At 52.0% G+C, this 21355-nt stretch overlaps 7 protein-coding genes across 7 annotated transcripts; 5 read left to right on the top strand and 2 right to left on the bottom strand.

The window, feature by feature from the left end:
• Positions 1-28: 28 nt before the first annotated feature.
• PHACADRAFT_86332 (glycoside hydrolase family 47 protein) lies at positions 29-3523 on the bottom strand (the record flags this gene model as incomplete). The annotated part of the gene is made up of 15 exons (XM_007392131.1): positions 29-798; positions 853-1021; positions 1074-1415; positions 1463-1621; positions 1673-1758; positions 1797-1850; positions 1898-2000; positions 2122-2201; positions 2254-2338; positions 2405-2565; positions 2615-2660; positions 2714-3050; positions 3100-3120; positions 3265-3321; positions 3369-3523. The coding sequence occupies 15 exons, from the start codon at positions 3521-3523 to the stop codon at positions 29-31; spliced, it is 2625 nt and encodes an 874-aa protein (XP_007392193.1).
• Positions 3524-3690: 167 nt separating this feature from the next.
• On the bottom strand, positions 3691-8864 carry PHACADRAFT_250262 (uncharacterized protein). Its single transcript, XM_007392130.1, has 17 exons — positions 8736-8864; positions 8621-8680; positions 8071-8571; positions 7308-8018; positions 7098-7253; positions 6973-7047; positions 6864-6917; positions 6709-6798; positions 6570-6653; positions 6354-6520; positions 5671-6297; positions 5231-5608; positions 4903-5102; positions 4541-4848; positions 4251-4487; positions 3796-4200; positions 3691-3744 (listed from the first exon to the last, which is right to left on the bottom strand). Exons 1-4 carry the CDS (start codon positions 8785-8787, stop codon positions 7546-7548), a joined length of 1086 nt encoding a protein of 361 aa, XP_007392192.1. The 5' UTR covers positions 8788-8864; the 3' UTR covers positions 3691-3744; positions 3796-4200; positions 4251-4487; positions 4541-4848; positions 4903-5102; positions 5231-5608; positions 5671-6297; positions 6354-6520; positions 6570-6653; positions 6709-6798; positions 6864-6917; positions 6973-7047; positions 7098-7253; positions 7308-7545.
• Positions 8865-9031: 167 nt separating this feature from the next.
• PHACADRAFT_205857 (uncharacterized protein) lies at positions 9032-10769 on the top strand. Its single transcript, XM_007392129.1, has 5 exons — positions 9032-9154; positions 9207-9270; positions 9325-9449; positions 9502-9626; positions 9687-10769. Exons 1-5 carry the CDS (start codon positions 9120-9122, stop codon positions 9926-9928), a joined length of 591 nt encoding a protein of 196 aa, XP_007392191.1. The 5' UTR covers positions 9032-9119; the 3' UTR covers positions 9929-10769.
• PHACADRAFT_114646 (uncharacterized protein) lies at positions 10733-13039 on the top strand (the record flags this gene model as incomplete). The annotated part of the gene is made up of 12 exons (XM_007392128.1): positions 10733-10754; positions 10810-10990; positions 11045-11152; positions 11185-11255; positions 11307-11399; positions 11458-11506; positions 11565-11716; positions 11768-11953; positions 12007-12066; positions 12121-12417; positions 12468-12524; positions 12584-13039. 12 exons carry the CDS (start codon positions 10736-10738, stop codon positions 12820-12822), a joined length of 1512 nt encoding a protein of 503 aa, XP_007392190.1. The 3' UTR covers positions 12823-13039.
• A 151-nt stretch (positions 13040-13190) lies between these two features.
• On the top strand, positions 13191-13874 carry PHACADRAFT_250259 (uncharacterized protein). The gene has a single exon (XM_007392127.1). The coding sequence runs from the start codon at positions 13236-13238 to the stop codon at positions 13506-13508; it is 273 nt and encodes a 90-aa protein (XP_007392189.1). The 5' UTR covers positions 13191-13235; the 3' UTR covers positions 13509-13874.
• An 865-nt stretch (positions 13875-14739) lies between these two features.
• On the top strand, positions 14740-16902 carry PHACADRAFT_205855 (uncharacterized protein; the record flags this gene model as incomplete). The annotated part of the gene is made up of 12 exons (XM_007392126.1): positions 14740-14752; positions 14812-14992; positions 15047-15137; positions 15212-15257; positions 15309-15401; positions 15455-15503; positions 15555-15706; positions 15758-15883; positions 15997-16056; positions 16111-16407; positions 16458-16514; positions 16571-16902. The coding sequence occupies 12 exons, from the start codon at positions 14740-14742 to the stop codon at positions 16807-16809; spliced, it is 1404 nt and encodes a 467-aa protein (XP_007392188.1). The 3' UTR covers positions 16810-16902.
• A 370-nt stretch (positions 16903-17272) lies between these two features.
• Positions 17273-20520, top strand: PHACADRAFT_205854 (uncharacterized protein). Its single transcript, XM_007392125.1, has 13 exons — positions 17273-17713; positions 17778-18281; positions 18336-18549; positions 18610-18696; positions 18750-18820; positions 18876-18968; positions 19021-19069; positions 19123-19199; positions 19246-19320; positions 19376-19561; positions 19611-19670; positions 19726-20022; positions 20079-20520. The coding sequence occupies exons 2-13, from the start codon at positions 18257-18259 to the stop codon at positions 20327-20329; spliced, it is 1485 nt and encodes a 494-aa protein (XP_007392187.1). The 5' UTR covers positions 17273-17713; positions 17778-18256; the 3' UTR covers positions 20330-20520.
• The last annotated feature ends 835 nt before the right edge of the window (positions 20521-21355 follow it).

Below are 21355 nucleotides of genomic sequence, written 5' to 3'. Positions count from 1 at the left end.
TAGACTGGACGAAACCAAGTTGTACAAATTAGACCATGAGTCGGGTATTGACCAGCGGGTGCCCGTTAAGATATAGAATCCGGTTCCCGTCCCTCGCCTTCTGCCTCCTCGCCTCAGAGGAAAATTCTTCGTCTCCACCTCCGCCACTTACTGTAGGCACTGTTTCAGGTGCGATTGCGGCCCTCACCTGCCCAGTCCCGAAACCGTCTGCGGCGTTCAGCATCGCAGTGATGAGCTCGCCGTCGGAACGGTTCACGACAACGATCGCGGCGTCTTCGAGCAAATCATCTATGCCCTGCAACTCGTCTGCCCCCGCAGACGGCGTGATACTGTGATCCTCGTCGCTGATTGCGATGACGCCAGAGGCCCCGGCGACAGCAGCCTCGAACAACTTGTCGAGGAATGTACACTCGCCGCGCCGCACAACCAAAGCTTCGCCCGCGTATTTCTGTTTATAGGGCATGCAGCCGAAGGAGTTGGAAGGGTCGCGCACGAGGCGGGCACCCTCTCCACGGCCGAAGCGGACCGTGTTGTCCGGGTACGACGCCGCGGGATCTGCACCGAACATAGCAGTGGAGGCTGTGATAAAGGCCTCGCTCGGAGCTTCATGGTGCAGTTGCAGGACTGCGTCTGAAGAGCCCAAGAAATCGAGGTAGATACGAAGTTCGACCTCGGGTGACCGACGCTTACTGCCAACCCCGTCTTCATTTATCGCACCCTTTCCATCCAAAGGTGCTAACAGGAGGTGAGAGTCATTGACATAGACAATCTGCCCAGTCTTGACGCTGTATGGTCCCACTATACGACTTGTAAGCGTACACTTTCTAAGGGATTCGAGAGGAGACCACTCACGCTTTGTGACATCGTAACCTTTGCCGTCCATACGACTGACAATATATGCCCTAATACCAGCAACGTCTTGCAGGACATAGCCATCTGATACAGGGACAAGTTTTTTCGAGGTTGGATTGAAGTCTTCTGGCACGGCTTGTCCGTCGGGTGACAATAGAAAGTCGAACGTCTGAGTTAGCAGCGTCAGCGTTGCAGTATCGACAGCTCCAAATCGCACTCACGTAAAGATCGACTTTGGGCATTTGACAGAACCCGTCCGGTGACCAAACGTACTCCTCTGATCCCGTTGCAGGAGCCGCGACCAGTGCCCGCGCATAATCGACGTCAGGTCTTGTATACACACCGCCAGTCAGCCCGCTCCCTGTGACGGGATCAGTAGCTAGCACCGGGGGTTTGTATGCTGGACACGAGAGGTGTTCCACTCTCCGCAATTCTCGGCGAACAGCAGAGATGGGCTTCTCTAGTTTGCGGTTCATACTCAACAGATGGCCCTCCGTAGTCAGTACCATGTTCGAATCATCACGATGTAGCTCATTTTCTTCATCAAATAGCAAGTATAGATACTATAGCCACAATCAGAAGAAGCTTTTTGGGGCGGTGTTGAACTCACCTTCAGTGTTTCCGATAGCACGAACGACTCCATCCGGTCGTCGCGGTTGTTCGTTTTGAGGTCACTAATCCCAGTAAGCCCGCAGTCGACTTTGGCCCGGACTATGATATCTGAAAGTATTCGCTCTCCAACATCTAAGTAGAACGGATCCCGAGTGGCCTGTACTATTCATGAGAACGGGAATAAACGAAGAGCGGGAAGGATACCTACTCGGTACAGGTACCATGTTGACTCAACGAATTCAGGCCGTAGAGGATATTGAAGCGAGGTCGCCGCCCTGTAGCTCATGTCCCACACTGCCTCCTTATTTAGCGACTCGTACTGCTACGCCGACACGACATCAACTTGCCTTCGGGTAAGCCCGCGAATTTCTTCCAAAGGTTCCAATCTGTAGAAGTTTAGTGCATATAAGGATGTCTTGTTGATGACCCTCACAGATCATATGGGACTTGATAGCATTCTCGATATCGCCCGCCAGGACTTGAAGTCCAGGCCAGAACGCTGACAGAGAGTCGACCGTCAAGTACACTGGATCACCCTGTATTGTGAGTTAGCGTGGCATTTCGTATGTGATCCTCGTGTATCTGACCGTGAAAATATTGGCGCTACGATACTTTGTTGCTGTCAGTAGAGGACTGCGGATTTTGCGTAAGACATACCCAGAATCCATCCGGAGCTCGAGAATAACGCATTACAGCGGCGTAAGCCTCTTGGAAGACATCAAGAAACTCCACCTCGCCTGACATTTCCAGTCAAGATTACACCCGCACATTTATTATCGCTGCACTTACCGCTCAAGATGTACCACTTCAAGGCATACTCATAAAATGAGTCAACGCCAGCTCCAATGCCATTGACCTCAGGATGAGTCCATGTCTAAATAAATAAATAAAAATATAATAACGTCGGGTGAATAACTCAGCCTTATAGAAATGAGCTTACTCCTGTCCAAATGTTGACGGTGTTTCCGACAAGCCCAATATCGGATCTTTTGTTCCATAGGGCAAAAAAAGCTTTGTAGGCGGCTTTTTCAAAACGATCATCTCCGGTCAGTCGACTGAGAGTTCCAAACTCCAAAATAAGAGATCCTGCACCCGCAGTGCCTGCCTGTTCTGTAAATATATACCAGAAATGAAAGGAAATAGTACATACAGGAATCTATAGACTCTCCTGGACGTATACCATGTCTCAAATTGATCTGCGGCATCGCTCAGCACATAAGATCATCTCGTATGACAAACAGTCAAGTACCCTAGCATATGGCAGCCCAGTAGGTGTCTTGAATGCTGGCAAAAGCCGTTCCCCCAGATCATGAGCCAAGGATAATAGTTCACCTCGGTACCATGGTATATAGAATGGTTGTCCTGGCTTGCTAGCGAACTGGTGTCCGGACAATAGACCTCCCAAGACGCGGATAGTTGTTTCGAAGACCTGTGGTTTGGTGTTGACGTTGAAAGATACCGCCCTGATGACATCCTGGACAGCATTCTCAAAGCCTATGGTGTCATTCAGCACAACGAGGGTGTCGAGGGCATCTACGAGTGTGACGGAAAAGTTTCCGGCGACATCATTTGTCGCAACGTTAGCCCTGAAATGCAGTCAGCAGCTTCCGCCTCGAGAGAGACATGCAGACTCACAGATTGTACCAATCGGGACCTCTCCCAGAGCATGACAAAGGGGCAAGCTTGAACGGTGTTTCAGGTGTGGATTGTGACAAAACCAGGCCTCCGCACAAACCTCATCCATGGGGAACGCTACGAGGAGATGAGTTCTCACAGATAGGCGGAGGAGTTAATTATCACGCACCATGCTTCATGTAATTGTCAAAGCCGTGATACCACAGCTCGCGGGTGTTGTTCCTACGCGAAGGAGTCAGCTATTGAGGACCGAAGCGCGCCGTAATTACATGCACGCGACGCACCTCGCCTGCAGCTTTCTGTCGCGAGTCCAAGGTGCGGCGGCTGCCACACCGTTGATGCTATGATGAGACCATGACTGAGCCTCTAGCGTTGCCACGACGAGGAGGAGAAGGGCTCTGGGCCAGTGTGTCGGCCACTTCATGGGAGTTGCTTCAGTCCACAGCAGGCGTCTGTAAAGAGACCACGTCGACGTGCGGTGACCACGTGATACAGCAGAGATTAGATCGGGCGCATCAACAAATATTCTATCTTAGATTCATCTTTGTCTGCCATCTTCCGCCATCCCACTCAAGCGTTTGCCCCGAGATGTCCACCGTCATCGACGTGTCTGGAAAGTTGGGAGAATATATGCTCAAAGGCTGGGTATGTTGACGAGTATCCTTGCCTCAGACCCCACCTCACTCAGGATGGCAGGTTCTGACAGACCGCATCTGCAAGAAATGCTCAAAAGTCCCTCTCATGCGGTCACCCACCGACTCGTCTGTATACTGGTGTGCAAGCTGTGATGACAACCCTGGCAAGACTGCCTCTGTCGCTTCGAACTCCGCCAGGTCTAGCTTCGACACAGGCAGCCACATCTCCCGCACTTCCACTCCCCTCACCGAGATATCCAGCACTCTAAGCTCGCCTACCTTTGTGCCTGTCGACACGGAAGAAGTAATGCGCAGGAGACAACAGTCCGATATGGCTTCTTCTGAAATCGGAAAGCGACTGCTGAAAGGCTGGGCCATGCTAGCAGACGAATGCCCAAACTCGACATGCTATGGCATTCCCTTGGTCCGGCCGCCAAAGTTAGGAGGAGAAAAGGATCCCCGCAAAGTACGTAATGCCTATGTGAGGATATCACTCCGCCCTTACCGGGTGCATAGGAATGTGTCGTGTGCAACGCTGTATACATCGATCAGATAGATGCCAACGGAATCGAACGTCTTGTTCTTCTGGCCTCCACTTCTGCTGAGCCTTCTACTGCATCGTATCTATCGGCCGCCGTATCAACTGCGCCCATTGCGCAGATGCAAGTAACGTCAAAAGCGAAGGATAAAGCTGTCGAGCGGAGCCAGCCTTTGAATGCACCGGTACTCGTCGGGGTGCCTTCGACGTCGGAGGTACGTGATATTACCCGGAGAGAGAGAGCTGCAGCGCCGATATATGCCACCAGACCGTTACCCAGGTTCCGTCCAGCAAACCGTCAGAACATAATCTGTCGTTGGAACTAGATATTGCAAACTCCGCCGATGTGCTGCAGCAGTCCCTCCGAGTGCTGACTGAGAAGCTGAAGAGCGTCTCGAGTCCATACGGCTTGGACGTGAGTCTCATCGGCCAGACCGCGGACGCGATTGGCAAGGTCTCCCAAGCCTTGCTACAACTCAAGCAGCTGCAGCAGAACTACCGGTAACTGGTCGCATGACCATCTCACCCCTCCCAGCTCTATATTCTTGGAAGCGTGTTCTGGTAGAGCGGTAATTGGTCGGTATTCATAATTATATTGTTGAGGGTTTTTGTGCCTGACATTTTATTTAGTTTTCATAGTGGCGAAGACGGTCAGGTCATAACAGAGCAGTGTTTCCTCTGTACTGGTGATATTATGGGCCTACAGCATGCACAGAGAACAGGCGATGCTTCTATCACTGATTTAACACGAAAGGTCTGGCTTGTACTTCTCTATCAACTTAACTACTTGCTGCAGACACGTTTAGAAGCTGAAATCACGAGTGACAAGGGTGCGTTCATCTTATCAATCTCTATCGCTTTTCGGCCAGTCTACTCCGAGACTCTGGCGAGGCACGCACAACTGCGCGACGTGCGACCGGGGTAAAATGTGATGTCTTCATGCTCATCTGCACTCTAGGGGCGAGCCGTACCTCGCGCGCTCCTCATGTTTGCCGCGTTGCTGCTCGGTATGAAAGTAATCGTCGACGAAAGGATTAGGATCAGTCCCCCATCCATGCCTCAAGCATCAGCTTGAGTCGCCCTCGCCCCTTCCTCCGCGGGTTGGAGATCGCCCTCTGCTTGACACCTTCTCATTGCGACGCCTCTCTCCCGACCAGCCATCATGCCTCGTCTGTTTCCATCCCTTGGTCGCTCTAAAAAATCGCGTGACCGTGTGCATGGCGAGTATCCCGTCTACGATGACTATGGACGGCACGAACAACCTTCGCATCCTACGCCCGCACCTGCCTGGCGCACGGTCACCCCACACATCGATTCAAGAGACCACCATCAGAGCGTAAGCACTTTCTTAGTTTTTGTTGCGAAGCTGCATTCCGATTGTATATGCCGCGGCCACAGTGGGAAGAAGAAGTCGTGGAGTATCCCGAGTCCTACTCTGGCATGGGTGACTACCACCGAGGAGGCAGCAGCAGCAGCAGCAGCCGACGCCGCGGCCCTGCAAATCCCGTCCCAATCCCCATCCACGAATCTGACAGGCACTCCGAGTCCACGGTGACAGCCATGGATCACCACTACACCGCTGCCTACGACCCACACTACACGCATGACAACAGCGTGCCAATCGTGCAGCGCGAGAGTTCACTGAGCCGCCTCCAGGAGGCGTTCGCCCAGCACGAGCCAACCACGAGGCCCGTCACGGAGCTATCACTGCCGCAGGAAAGACCTTATCCGTCCTCCAGAGACGGCCCGCCGATGTCTGCGCCGTCTGCGCAGATGCGTAATATGTATGTCGAGCCGCGCCAGCCGGTCCTGGTGCCGCAGGGACCGAACACGACTGTGCACAGTATTCAGCCTGATATTATTGGTCGTTCGAACAGCGGCCGTGGCAGGCGGGAGGAGTACAGGTCACACAATACGGGGGACTATCAGGGTACAAGGGATTATCAGGGTACGAGGGATTATCAGGGTACGAGGGACTATCAGGGTGCGAGGGACTATCACAGCACGAGAGACTATCGCAGACGGGTAGGCTGCCACAGTGGAATACGAATGAGTGCGGACACTGAATAGCTAATCCATAGGATCGAAGCAACTCTAGTGGCAGGACCTTAGACGAGGACGAGGACGGGTATCCCCCCTGCGTCGTTGTTGTCGAGCGAGGCCGTAACGGCAAGAAAGACACATACTATGTGATCCCGGGTGGAGCACCTGTCATCTTCGAGGACGACCAAGGCCATGAGCTGACAAGGTCCGTCCAATGCTTTCCTCCCCAGCCACCCATGCTTAACCCCGTACAGAGTCGGCGACTTCAGTGGACGCTATAAGCCACGAAAGCAGCGACCCGTCATTATCGAAGACGAGCGTGGCAATGAAATAGGACGGTCAGTCCCATGGCGCGATCATTTGTTTCCCCCTCTGAATCCCCTTGCACTTCAGACTTGGTTTCGACGACGAATCGTCTCTGGACTATGCACCTCGCAACAGATCGTATGATGACCTCGATGAGCATGATAGAGGATACGGTAGGCGAGTATACCCTCTCTTATGTCCGTATACGCCATCTCATGTGTGTACGACGACGGAACTTCCAGCCGTTCCCATAGATCGCATCGCCCGCCTCAACATGTCGACCGGGATTACGCGGGGTACGTCCAGCGACATCTTTGGCCAACTGGCTATGTACCTATTTCTTCTGAATAGGGAAGGCCCTCGGAGCCGGAAGGTGTCAACCTCGTCGAGACCAAACCTTGTATACATTCCCTATGGGGACAGCTCGTAAGTGGCGTGACCATTGCGGCCTGTGCTTTGGTGACTCACTTATGCAGGAGGTCTTCGAGCCGCCACCCCGAGGAGAGATCTTCTCATAGGCACTACGAGCCCAGCCACCACAGCCACCGTAGCGGGCACAGTAGCTCAAGCAGGTCCCACAGTTCCGCATCACCAGTCATCCACTTAGATCAGTTCCGCCATCGGTCGTCTGAGTAAGTCCTCATGCTCGTCTCGTTCTCTCCGTTGGTGACTCATGTGCCAAATAGAAGTGTGTCTAGTGCCTCCTCAGGCAGGAGGTTGCACGACGATGGACGGTCCTATCAGAGCAGCCGTCGCCGGTAGATGGCTCGCAGCCAGACAGGAAGAAATGTACAATATGCTCCTATCATTATGCCCGTATGTCACGACATGCCAACAACCTCCATGCCTCATGAAGCTCAGAGAGAAAATCACCGATCATGTTCCTTTACGCACAATTACATTCTATGCACCCTTTGCTCCATTCTAGTTTTCGGAATATTTGTGCACGCATTCGAAGAACCACTTCAGGTCCTCCGGGTCGACTCCAGGTGTAATACCGTGACCAAGGTTTGCTATCCACGCCTTTGTCTTTCCTGCGACCTTGAAGCTTGCACACATGCGTTGAACCTCGCGCTCAATGGCATTCTTGCCGCCGTACAGCGCGTTAGGATCCATATTGCCCTGAAGCGCAATCTTGCCCTTGACGAGGGAGCGCGCGTGACTAGGCTCGACGCACCAATCGAGGCCTAGCACGTCGTACCCTGAACTCTGAGCCATCGCATCTAGCGACTGGTTGGCACCCTTGGCGAAGAGCGTCATTGGCACGCCAGGCACGCCAGCTTCCGTGAGCTTGCGCTTGACGCCTTCAGCGATATACCGCAGGGTTGGGTACGAGAATTCCTCGAAGTGGTGAGGCGCAAGCTCGCCTGCCCATGAGTCGAAGACTTGCAGTAGCTGTCGCTCGACTTAGCTTTTATTTCGGCGACACTGAAGGACGGAAACCTACCTGAGCACCAGCCTTTGCTTGCTCAACAAGAAAGTCCGTGCAGATATCCGCGATCCGACCGAGAAGCTCTTTCGACTCATTCGGGTACTTGAACAACCACGATTTGGATTTCTGAAAAGTTTTGCTGCCCCCGCCCTCGACCATGTATGCGAACAAAGTCCAGGGGGCGCCGCAAAACCCGATCAAGGGCACCTCCCCCTTCAGCTCTTTGCGTGTCATGGTGATGGCTTCCAATACATATCCGAGCTCCTTCTTCACGTCCACTTTAGATCGGAGCTTGGCAATATCGTCTGGGGTATCCAAAGGAGAGGGAAACGAGGGGCCAGGATTCATGAGAACTTCCATTCCCATCGCCTGTGGAACGACGAGGATATCGCTGAAGATGATGGCAGCATCAATGAGGCCTGAGTAGCGGCGGATGGGCTGGACAGTGATTTCCGTAGCGAGCGTGGGCGTGCGGCAGATCTCGAAGAACTCGTGGTCTTCGCGGACCTTTCTAAACTCTGCAGCACATTCAGAGCAGCACGCAGAGCCTGTGGTGCTCGGACGCACCAGGGAGGTATCGTCCAGCCTGTCTCATGACCCATACTGGAGCACGCTCGGTCTCCTCACCTGCCGGTTACTACAGATTCAGATTTAGTTTCGTCGCGCTGACTAGAAAGCATACCTCTAGCAGCCCTCAAGAGAAGGTCGTTCCTCAGAGGAGGGAAGTCAGCCATGTTCGCGGATGAGGGTAGGATGCAAAGCGGCGCGTCCAGTACGTCCGGAGACAGTTAGTTATACACGGCCAAATCCCATGTCACCGTCTACGTTGCTGTCACACTATTAATGATGAAGCCAGTGTATACACGTATGCTTTCCGGCACAAGAGCGTGGAGGATCCTAGAGGGAAAATGTAGGGGAACTTCGTGGTTTCGGTGGACACTTAAAAGTATAGCGCGGGAGCCGGCAAGCTCTCGGTCGGCGTTCACGCATCCGCCTTCCCCCCTTCTCACCTCCATGGGACCAGTGATAATCTGAGCCTCATCAGTTGCTAAATGTCCTGAGCAAGATGCCCGTTCAGAGCCCTACGCAGCTGGTTGAAGAGTGAGCAATATTGAATTTTGTAGATGGACTCAGTTGGACCAAAGCTCGTCAGGTTCAAGAAGAGTGGGGAGTTCGACCGGCTCAGGCGTGAGCTACTTGACGAGTTCCGAAATGGGGTGCGTGGCTTCCTAACGGTATGTCTGTCATGTATTCATGTCAGCTTTTCGCAGGACGGTCTTGCTCCGATGGTTGCCCGTGTGGAAGACATCGTGCGCAAGAAGCTGCACTATGATAGCAAGCTGCTCTTTGGACCGGAAGCTACAGCGCAACGCGAACTATTGCAAGAGTTAGACAGGTGTGTAACCTTGTAATCTGTCTCATGCCGTGTAATGTGCTAATATCCCCAGGTACCCCGTCGTAGAACGCGCCGTTACGGACCTCCCGTCGTTCTCAGACCCATCCTTCTCTGCCGCTCTTCAAGAAAACCTCTCCCAGCTCCTGAAAGAGACTTGTTCCGGGGATGCGGTTGAAGGTACGTACCTCAGACATCTGAGTCTCATGTATCGTATCAATCTCGTAAAATCTCTAAAAGTCGATTCTGGAAATGTAGCCACGGCTGGAACAATGATCGAACGGCCTACTCTGAAGTCTCTGCAAACTCAGACATCAACATTGGATGGAAGCACGACGCCATTGAAAGAGGACGAGTTTAATACGCGTTCAGTCCATTTCGACGACCATGACAGCGACTCCGACAGCGCCATGCAAGAGTCTCCCGTCTCAGAACGGGGAACTATCGAGATCAATAACGTTCAACTAGCGCAAGTGCCTTGAGTTCTCCGGCAGCCCTGGATTCGCGTGGTCCCCAGCACAAGAATACTACCTCCTTTTATGCCCCTACTTTCTGGGCGTGGCCGCATACTTCTCTCCGTGGAAACACGAGCAACCGGGCGACCGGCAGTACGGCACGCATGGTTGCTTTCCTACTTATGCCAGGAAGTTGCGAAACTCAATATGTAGCAGATGAGTCACTAATAATGTGGGCATATCCAAAGCTTCGTACGCAGTACCCTATCTGTACTCACTGCTTAATACTCAGCTTTCTCTGTCTATAGCACAGCCTTCGTGCCCATGATGTGGTAGCCATGGATTCACTGTCTAAATATTATATTTTGTACGTACCTGTCTCCTAGAGATGCTCCACACCGCCCGCTCAGTCTCTCCTGACTTGGTATCGATTATTCTGCACCCGTTTCGTTAATTGCAGTAACAGTCTGCTTTTTTAGGTTATCGCCGCCTTCCTGCCATCACAATGTCGATGTCTGTGTATCTCGCTGTGAAATGTACGAACTTGCGAACTGGTGCTCTTGTTCGCCTTCCTGTTGATGTAGTCTGACGATGTCGAGAACATTGCACTGGTCTTGCCATTCCCGGCGGCCGAAGCCAACACCCGACTCGACCGCATCAACATTGCGTCGCTTAGTTCAAGCAGTCATCGGTCATCCACTCAGCTGACTCGGGGAAGTTGTTAACGCTACGACTGAGGTAGCCGCGCGCCTCGCTAGCTCCCCAGCCGTATATGAGCCAAGTCGTTATGCCGTAACGGCAGGGAAGTATTCGTCGTGACCCCAGCTTGCTCCCATGACCATGGAGACAGACTGTGAGTGTGCCCAACTTCTCTCGCCATGCGTTCGCTAAGCTTCGGCTTTCCGCAGTACCTCACAAGGAGCGCACGCCTTCCCCGATCTCTGATGATGAAAAACAGGTCCACGTCGTCGAGCACCTCGACTACAAGGCGCGCTTCCCTGATCTCGACGAGCGAAAGCTCATCCGGAAGATTGACCTGCGCGTCGTACCCGTCCTTTGCATTCTCTACCTCCTCGCCTTCCTGGACCGGTGAGCACTGTGTGCATCATTGTCATGTGTGCTGGTCGGCTCACATCGCAATAGCGTGAACATCTCCAATGCTGCTCTGTTCAATCTCAAAACCGACCTCAAGCTCACCGGCAATGAATACAACACGGCACTTGTTATCTTGCGAGTATTCATTATCAGGGGGTGCGGCGAATGTCGGCTGATGTCCCTGACAGCTTCGTGCCATACGCCGTCTTCGAGATCCCATCGAATACCCTAATGAAGCGCTTCAAGCCACATGTTTGGCGTATGCCTGATCATCTTTATTCCCGGCCGCCTAACTGACATACCTTGACAGTATCTGGCTGCATGTTCTTCTTCGGCCTCACGACATGCCTTCAAGGTTTGGCGCAAAACTACGGTGGCCTTCTTGCAGCGCGATTCTTCCTAGGTACGACAAACATTTCCCCGAAGTCCTGGCACATCCAATGCTGAATAATCCTGCTCAGGGCTTTTTGAGTGCGGCATGTTTCCGGGATGCTTCTATCTGCTCGCCATGTGTGTAACACGTAACAATAACCGATATGTCTGGCAAAAGCTAATCATTACTGTATAGGTGGTACAAGCGGTCCGAGTCCCAGAAGCGATTTTCCTTCTTCTTCTGCTCGACAACCCTGGCAGGCGCTTTTGGTGGCCTTCTCGCTGCCGCGATCGGGAAGATGGACGGCATACGCGGACATTCAGGCTGGAGATGGATTTTCATTCTCGGTGGGTGTCTGCGTAGAATTGCGGAAAAACCCCGCTGATTGGTATCCGCAGAGGGTCTCTTGACAAGTGTTGTCGGAATCCTATTCTTCTTCCTTATTTCAGACTTCCCAGAGGAGGCGAAGTGGCTCTCAGCAGAGGAAAAAGACTTTGTCAAGGCGAGGCTACAAGAGGATGTTGGTCAATCTCACCTATACAAGCCCATCACCGCCAGGGGAGTCTTCAGGGTCCTATCTGAATGTGCGTCCTGGTTCACGAGCACTGTCTAGTGTTTCTAACTGTTGTGCATACAGGGAAGATTATCTTTGGTGGCTTCATGTACTTCGGGCTCATTGTACCGGCATATGGATATAGTAAGTGTTCTCATTCTGCTTCATTCGGACGGGCTTAAGCGATTGACTGTACAGCGTACTTTGCCCCTGCCATTATCCAATCCCTGGGACACTCGAATATCCAGACACAGCTTTTGTCCGTTCCGCCATGGGCTTGCGCCTTCGTCTTAGCTATGGTCCTAGCGACAGTCTCAGACCGTATTGGGCACAGATACCTCTTTACGATGATCCCAGCTGCCATCTCGCTGGCAGGCTTCGCCATCTTGCTCCGTGTCCACGATAACCGTAATCTGCAATACGGCGCCCTGTTCCTTGCCGCTGCAGGGGCATTCTCGAGCATGCCTGTCATCGTATGCTGGTTTTCCACAAATCGTACGTGAACCATGCCTGGTCCGTTTACGTGGTATGCTGATATGTTTTAGTTGCTGGACACCGGAGAAGATCCATCGGTACGGCTTGGCAGATCGGCTTCGGCAACAGTAAGTACCGTTTGTGAGACTAGTACTGTTTTTGTCGCCGTACTGAGTCCGTCTCGCAGCCGGTGGCATCATCGCGGCCTACTCCTTCCTTGCACAAGATGCGCCAAAGTACATCAAAGGCTATAGTATATGCATTTCCTTCATCTGCCTGTCGATGGTGTCTTGCATCGCGTACTTCCTCCACGTGGAGTGGCTTAACCGGAAGCGCGATCGCGAAGGAGACAACGGCGCAAATCTATCGTGGGAAGAGAAGCAGGAATTGGGGGACCTCAATCCCGACTACAGGTACTTGCTGTGAAGGGGAGTTGTTGGATTGTGTCATCGTCTTTACCCTATGTACTTTCCTCTACTTATCTCTCAGGTTTGTGGAACCTGGGTAATCTTGCGCAGTTTGATGTTGCCATGATTGAAGTGACAGTCATGGATGTCGGCGAACGTGCGCGCGAAATTACTAGTAGATCTCTTTGATATTCAAGCTTCGCTTACTCAGTCAAGCTTCCATATAAAATCCTGCGAAACCACATAGACAATTGAACTTACCGGAGGTAATATTAATATACATGCTTTGCAAAATCGGAAGGGCATTCTAGGTAGTCGTCTGATGCAAACTTCGCGAGCGGTAAACATTGAGTCACTTGTTGAGTGGCAGGAGGACTCACTACCACCGTCTGTCGTGTCCACAGCGCACAGTCGCATCATGAGCTACCTTCAATGCCGGCGCATCCGTCTGTACTCTCACATGGCCCAGGTAGCTGTCACGCGCACCGTGACCTTGCAACTTCGCTCGTACCGCCGCCTCCTGCACCACACGGCCCGTGCCAATCCTTGCACCCGGCGACATGCTCGCGCGCACCGTCGCCGGACAGCAGCTTGTTGACGCACTCAACACAGCACTACCACGACACTGCGCAGGACGCTGCGCACGCTGTCAACATGCTCCGGATTAGCGACAGCCAGAGCCCAAAATCGGTCAAGAAGTACTGAAGCGACCGAGTGCAAAGGCCCCCGGCAAGCGACCAAGCGCAAAGGGCCCCGGCAAGCAACCGAGTTCAAAGGGTCCAACAAGTGATTGAGCGCAAAGGCCCCCGGCAGGCGACTGAGCACAAAGGCCCCCGGATAGCGACAGTATGTGCGCTTCTCTCTCTTACACAGATCTGACTTTTGGCACAAGGAGATGACAGCGTTCGACCCAGACGACTTGTTTTACGAGCACGGAAACGGCTCACATCGGGTAGTATGCATCGGGAGCGGGAAGCTCTTGCAGCTGTGTAGAAAAAAGTGTACATAGTATTAATTATCTCTGCATCATCTCGTACAGAGGGTACCGCATGACCCAAGGGTGGTATTGCCGCCACCGACGACGAGCAACAGCAGGCGCCAAAGCTGTCGGTAGGTTCCGAGGACCGGTAGGATGGCTAGGCGCCGATAGCTTGGCTTGAAGCACGTAGGCATGGCCAGTGCTAGGCGCAACCCCAGCTAGGATTTCGCGGTTCCGTCATTCCTACATAACAGGGGGAGTACTTGCCTAGCATCCCTACAGTGCCTACGTGTGCCTCTAGAGGTGCGCAACTAGGAAAATCCTAGACAAACACGGTGAGTCGCTTTCACCGCTGTAGGAGGTCTCTAATGATACCGCCCGTACAAAACACACAAACCGAAGCAGAGGATAGCGGAATTGACCGCACCCTGCGTGGCTTATCCAATTGTGTACATCCCTGGCTTCCTCAGAGACCCACTGACTCAAAGATGCTACACTCCGCTCACTCTGTCTCTCTCCCTGGCTTGATATCCACGATTCCGCACGCGTTTTGTTGACCGCAGCTGCGATCTGCTTTCTTAGGCCGTCGCCGCTCTCCCGTCGCCTACCGCGCCAATGTATGTATCTCACTGTGAAAGGTACGAACTCTTCCGAACTGTTTCTTTTTGTCTGCCTTCTACTAGTTGATGTAGTCTGATGATATCGAGAACATTGCACTAGTCTTATTATCACTGGTCGAAGCCAACACCCGACTTGGCCGCATCAGCATTTTGCCATCCCGCGTCTCTAAGTTCAAGTATCCACCTACTCAGCTGATTTAGGGAAGTTTTAGAATCTTGCCATCATTCGTGTCTGAGATGGCCGCGCGCCTCGCCAGCTCCCCAGCCTTATATGAGAGTCAAGTCCTTACGCCGTAACGGCACAGAGAAGCATTCGTCACGGCCCTAGCCCACGACCATGGAGGCAGACTGTGAGTGTGCCCAACTTCTCTCGCCATCCATGCGTTCGCCAAACTTCGGCTCTCCACAGTACCTCACAAGGAGCGCACGCCTTCCCCGATCTCTGACGATGAGAAGCAAGCCCACCTCGTTGAGCACCTCGACTACAAGGCGCGCTTCCCTGATCTCGACGAGCGAAAGCTCATCCGGAAGATTGACCTGCACGTCGTACCCATGATCTGCATTCTCTACTTCCTTGCCTTCCTGGACCGGTGAGCACTACATGCATCGTTGTCATGTGTGCTGGTCGGCTCACACCACACTAGTGCGAACATCTCCAATGCGGCTCTGTTCAATCTCAAAACCGATCTCAAGCTCACCGGCAACGAATACAACACGGCACTTGTTATCTTGCGAGTACTCATTACCAGGCGGCACAGCAAATGTAGGCTGATGTCCCTGACAGCTTCATGCCATACGCCGTCTTCTAGATCCCATCGAACGCCTTGATGAAACGCTTCAAGCCACATATTTGGCGTATACCTGATCATCTTTGTTTCCGGCCGTCTAACTGACACGCCTTGACAGTATCTGGCTGCATGTTCTTCTTCGGCCTCACAGCATGTCTTCAAGGTCTGGCGCAGAATTACGGTGGCATTCTAGCAGCACGATTCTTCCTAGGTACGACAAACCCTGAAGTCCCCGCACATGCGATGCTGATCGGCCCTACTCAGGGCTTTTCGAATGTAACATGTTTCCGGGATGCTTCTATCTGCTCGCCATGTGCGTAACACTCACCGACGCGTCTAGCAAAAGCTAATCATTATTGTATAGGTGGTACAAGCGGTCCGAAGCTCAGAAGCGATATTCCTTCTTCTTCTGCTCGACAACCCTGGCAGGCGCTTTCGGTGGTCTTCTCGCTGCTGCAATTGGGAACATGGACGGCATACTTGGGCATTCAGGCTGGAGATGGATTTTCATTCTCGGTGGGTGCCTGCGTGGAATTGTGGAAAGACCCCGCTGATTAGTATCCGCAGAGGGTCTCTTGACAAGTATTGTCGGAATCCTGTCTTTCTTCCTCATTTCAGACTTCCCAGAGGAGGCGAAGTGGCTCTCGGCAGAGGAGAAAGACTTTGTCAAGACGAGACTACAAGAGGATGTTGGTCAATCTCACCTATATAAGCCCATCACCGCCAAGGGAGCCTTTAAGATCTTATCCGAATGCGCGTCCTGGTTCACGAACACTGACTAGTGTTTCTAACTGTCATGCATACAGGGAAGATTATCTTTGGTGGCTTCATGTACTTCGGGCTCATTGTACCGGCATATGGATATAGTAAGTGTTCTCATTCTGCTTCATTTGGATGGGCATGAAGGATCGACTGTACAGCGTACTTTGCCCCTGCCATTATCCAATCCCTGGGACACTCGAATATCCGGACACAGCTTTTGTCCGTTCCGCCATGGGCTTGCGCCTTCGTCGTATCTATGATCGTGGCGACACTCTCAGACTATGTCGGGCACAGATACCTTTTCATGATGGTCACAGCTGCCGTTTCCATGGCGGGCTTCGCCATCTTATTCCGTGTCCACGACGACCAGAATCTACAATACGGTGCGCTATTCCTTGCCGCTACAGGAGCATTCTCGAGCATGCCTGTCATCGTATGCTGGTTTTCCACAAATCGTGCGTGAACCATGCCTGGTCCGTTCATGTGGTATGCTGATATGTTTTAGTTGCTGGACACCGGAGAAGAGCCATTGGTACGGCTTGGCAGATCGGCTTCGACAATAGTAAGTACCGTTTGTGAGACTAGTACTGCTTTGTCAGTGCTAAGTCTGTCTCGCAGCCGGTGGCATTATTGCGACCTACTCCTTCCTTGCACAAGATGCGCCAAAGTACATCAAAGGCTATAGTATATGCATTTCCTTCATCTGCCTGTCGATGGTGTCTTGCTTTGCGTACCTTCTTCACGTGGAATGGCTCAACCGGAAGCGCGACCGCGAAGGAGACAACGGCACAAATCTGCCGTGGGAAGAGAAGCAGGAACTGGGGGACCTCAATCCCGACTACAGGTATTTGCTGTGAAGGGGAGTTGTGGAATTGTGGAATTGTCTTCAGTTCACCTCCTTCTTCTATTTATCTTTCAGTTTTGTGGAGCCTGCGGAATCTTATGCGGTTTAGTTTTATCATATTTGAATAAAAAGGCTCATGAAGACTAGGATGCATGAGAGCATCTTGAGCAAAGCACCAAGTCCTGCGATGATATTCATCTTCTCCATCGCTTCCCAGGCGGCTAAGTCCATCGGCACATTGGGCGGTCAAATATAATGCATTATAATGCACCGTCGGGCATTTATAATGCGTTATAATGCGATTTTTAGTGATTTTTGAGTTTATAAAGCAAGATAACGGACCAGATCGCATTATATTGCATTTTAATGCGATATAATTTCCGTCCCTTTTTGCCGATGTCTAGCTAAGCCCGCACAGAACAGCCCTAGCTTAGTCAGCTAAGTCTTATCACGTTCACGTTCTCATAGAAATCGTCACATATACAACGGTTGGCAAGGTCGCATGTGGCCGCGGTCTGTATATCTCTTCTATGGTTTCAAAATGTTCTGACGACAGTACTCTTGGTTGTCAACCACTCTCTGATTCCGAGAATCCCAGCCATGCACCTCACTGCTGTATTCAAGCTGGCGAAGATGGCAGCGATTCCCAGGCAATCTGAAACGGCAGGCCACACCGGCACGGGGCGCTGGGCAGCTGTTGAGCATTATTCGAGATAATTCTCGGTCCGGCGGCCAGTCGTTACTCGACAATCGCCGGAGAGCTGCAGCCAGTTTGACTTCGCTACGCTTTGATGCGAAGTAAGTGGATTCCTATAGCCGATGCTGATCTGCTGCGCTTGCTTGACGACCGCCCTCACGTTGTTTTACGAAGAAGCCCTGGCGGACGTCTAGGTTCTCAAGGCCGGGCTCCGACTCCGGTTCGTATTGTATATGTCGAGTCTACCCATGTGCGATGTACTCATAGAATTGTATCACATGTAGTTTTGGTAGGGTTTTAGAGAGCTGATATGTCTCCACCCTGGACCGTTCATGTGTCGCTGCCTCTTCCCCGGGAGAGACGGGGAGAGACGGGGAGGAACGCATATTATGCACCTGCAGCCGCGCTCGCTCAGCCTGATCATCGCTGTTCCTCTTTGTGCAAAAGCACTAGAACCAGCCCAACAAGCTGGCTGTCTGACAGGTTTTAGTAATTGCATCAGACACGCCCCTCGAACCCTCTCTATCCTGACACCCTTCGCTTACGATCCCATGGAATTGACGGGCGCCGTTCGCGTTGCGCTAGCACCAAGAACCGGCATCTAAAAGTTCATTTGGACTCGACCAGCTTGTGACCTGACTATATCGTCCTTCCATTCTTTTGTGTGCCTGGGGCCCGATAGCTTATAAGCAGGCTGGTCTTGACTGACTTGCCCGTTATCACCCGCTCGCTCAACGTCTCCGTTGCGCTGTTCGCCTCTGCCATGAGTTTTGCTGCGGATGTTACGCGTAAGCCCCAGTTGCCGCTACTGTCTTTCCTTGGGCTGACATAGAGAACCGCAGCGAGCGTCTCGAGCACGTCTGTAAAGTCCATTGAGAAGCAAGTAACGATGGCGGACGAGAAGTCCGTTGGTGATGTCTCGTCGCTCGAGCATAACGCGAAGGGGTCGTACATGGCTGCCTTCCCAAACATCGAGGAGAGTGCGCTTATGCGCAAGATTGACATGCGCGTCATACCGTTCATTTTCATTCTGAATTTCTTTACTTTCCTTGATCGGTGAGTTCAGGTATCTTTGACTTGATACACTTTCTTACAATCAGATGCGGACAAACGCAGAGTCAATATCTCGAACGCTGCATTGTTCGGTTTGAAGCAAGACCTCGACCTGAAGGGGAACGAGTTCAATACTGTTCTTTTGATCTAGTAAGCCGTTCCGACCGCCTTAATAATCCCAGAAGTGAGTAACAACTTCACAGCTTTGTAACTTATATCACATGTGAGATGCCGTCCAACATGCTCTTGAAGCATTTCAAACCTCATGTATGGCGTGAGTCGGGATAAACTAAGTCTCATATTTGACGGGCCTGATGGCCTTATCACAGTTCCGATATGCATCTTTGGCTTCGGTTTCGTCACTATCATGGAGGGTCTAACCAAAAGTTATGGTGGAATTTTGGTAGCCCGCTTCTTCTTAGGCATGCATTGCTTCCTGTCACGGTCGGAGCTCAGCTCACATCAGTGTTCTAGGCTTTTTCGAGAGTGGTATATTTCCTGGGTGCCTGTACCTGATATCAATGTCTGTGGGCAAAACGTCGATTGTCACTGGCCAGATGTTGAACGATTTATTAGGTGGTATCGACGTGCAGAGGCGTCCAAACGATTCACCTTCTTCTTTCATTCGAACAGTCTCGCCGGATCTTTTGCTGGTGAGGCTATTCATTCCACCGAAGAACGCACTTTGAGCTTCCGTAGGGCTTCTTGGTTATGCGATTGGACATATGGACGGTATGCGAGGCCTTCACGGATGGCGTTGGATTTTTATACTTGGTATGTGCTGTACTCCTCTCTGTGAGTCTACAGAGTATGACTTTTACTCTAACAGAGGGGACACTGACCTGCGTTGTCGCCTTCGCCCTATTCTTCATGATCTCTGACTTTCCGGAAGAGTCTGCGTGGCTCAGCGAGGAGGAGAAAGCCTTTGTTAAGGCGAGACTAGCAGACGACGTCGGTGACTCCGGCAGGGACGAGAAGCTCAAGCTTGCAGATGTGCTGCGACCCTTCAGAGATTGTAAGTCTCGTTAATTTGTCCTGAAATGGTCTGTAATGACTTCTAACAGACAAGAGCTACCTCGGGGCTCTGATGTATTTTGGGCTTATCGTCCCCGCGTATGGCTTTGGTAAGGACTCTTCGCCGCGTGAACATATACATCCACTCATCTCCACGTTTGCTAGCGTACTTTTCCCCAACAATTATCCAAGGATACGGTCACAGCGCTCTGGTTACCCAGCTTCTCAACATTCCCCCATACTTTTGTGCGTTCGTATTCGGCATGACGGTCGCATGGCTCTCGGATCGTCTTGGTTGTCGGTTCCCCTTCGCAATGTTGGGGTCGTGCATCGGTCTCGTCGGTTTTGCGATCTTGTATGCGGTGCACAACAGCACGCACCTGGAGTATGCTGCGCTCTTCCTCGCTGCCACCGGTATCTACACGGCAATGCCGATGGTCCTGTGCTGGTGCAGCATGAACGGTGAGTGATTCTGCTGTCGTAGCGATAACGCAGGACTTATATGCGGTACTATTCAGTTCGCGGCCACGCTCAGCGCTCCGTAGGCTTGGCCTTCCAAATTGGCGCGGGCAACTGTGGTGGTATCATTGCGGCATACTCGTTCCTCACGAAGGATGCTCCAAAATACCTGCCAGGTTATAGTATCTGTATATCGTTCACTTGCCTGGCGATCGCGGCGAGCTGCCTCTACTATGTTGGTATCTCGAGAGCGAATGCTGCAAAGCGCAAGCTTGCTGGCTCCGAGTCCACGGCCTTGTTCATTTCATAAAGTTGTCATACCGCGTATCGTGATTATGGTCATACATAGCGCCACAGGATTTCTTTGGTGATACAATATATTACTATCAAATTCCGGGATTCCTATACTTACATGCTACCTTTAACACCACCGTGGTGGTGATACCCCTCTCATATGAACTCGAGGACGTACTACCGCATAGCGGCGGCGATGATATTCGCTTCTGATACGCGTACGCGTACAGGTGGCGATATTTCACTGTTGAAACACATACGTATGGTGGATAGATAGCCATGGCTCGATTTCGGCATGGAAGCCGGGGTGCCGTCCGTGAGTAGTGACATATCCGTGACCCGAAGAGCATGGTAGTGACCAGGCAGATGTGAGGACACCAGACACCAGCCAGTATATTATCCAGTGCGCCTGCCGCAGGCACTTATCACGTCCGAGGCTGTGGCCCGGTGCCTCGGAAGGCCGCTGAGTATTTCGTCCACTGCTACCGGGGCGTAATAGACTGGACTATATAGCTTCATTCCTTATGTTGATGTGATCCTTATGTTATTACTTTCAAGCGACGCTTGCCCGCCGTTGCACAGTGATCTGGCGCTTCAAGTCTCAAGTCCTGGCCAAGAATACTGGACGCATGTGAACGAAAATGGTCTTATGGCTTAGTGGGTTAGCAAGTGCTGTGTACAACACGCCTCCAGGACTGACAGGCTTTGTGTTCGAGTCTCGCTAACGAAGAGGAAAGCGTCGCTAACCGATTTTCTTGTTTTTGCTCATGGGTTGCACATTTCTCTTTATAATTTCAAACCTGATGATACAGTACTTTCATTGATGCTCTTTTCTAGTGACCGAGCACTCCCAAACATAACCAGATTGGGTAATAGCTCCCATGCTCGGGGGTGCAGAAGAACCAGGCTCTCCATACAGGTACATATAGCTTCCTGCTTACTATCTACTCGTCCTGATCCTCACTGTCTTATACAAATACTGTTCACGCAGCTGTAGTGCTCTGATCCGGTTCCCCACCACCCCCGGCGCACCACCTGACCG

Source organism: Phanerochaete carnosa (genome assembly GCF_000300595.1).
Source record: "Phanerochaete carnosa HHB-10118-sp unplaced genomic scaffold PHACAscaffold_2, whole genome shotgun sequence".
NCBI classification, from domain to species: Eukaryota; Fungi; Basidiomycota; class Agaricomycetes; order Polyporales; family Phanerochaetaceae; genus Phanerochaete; species Phanerochaete carnosa.
Note: the sequence above shows the minus strand (reverse complement) of the source record. Positions and strands in the feature narration are given on the sequence as shown.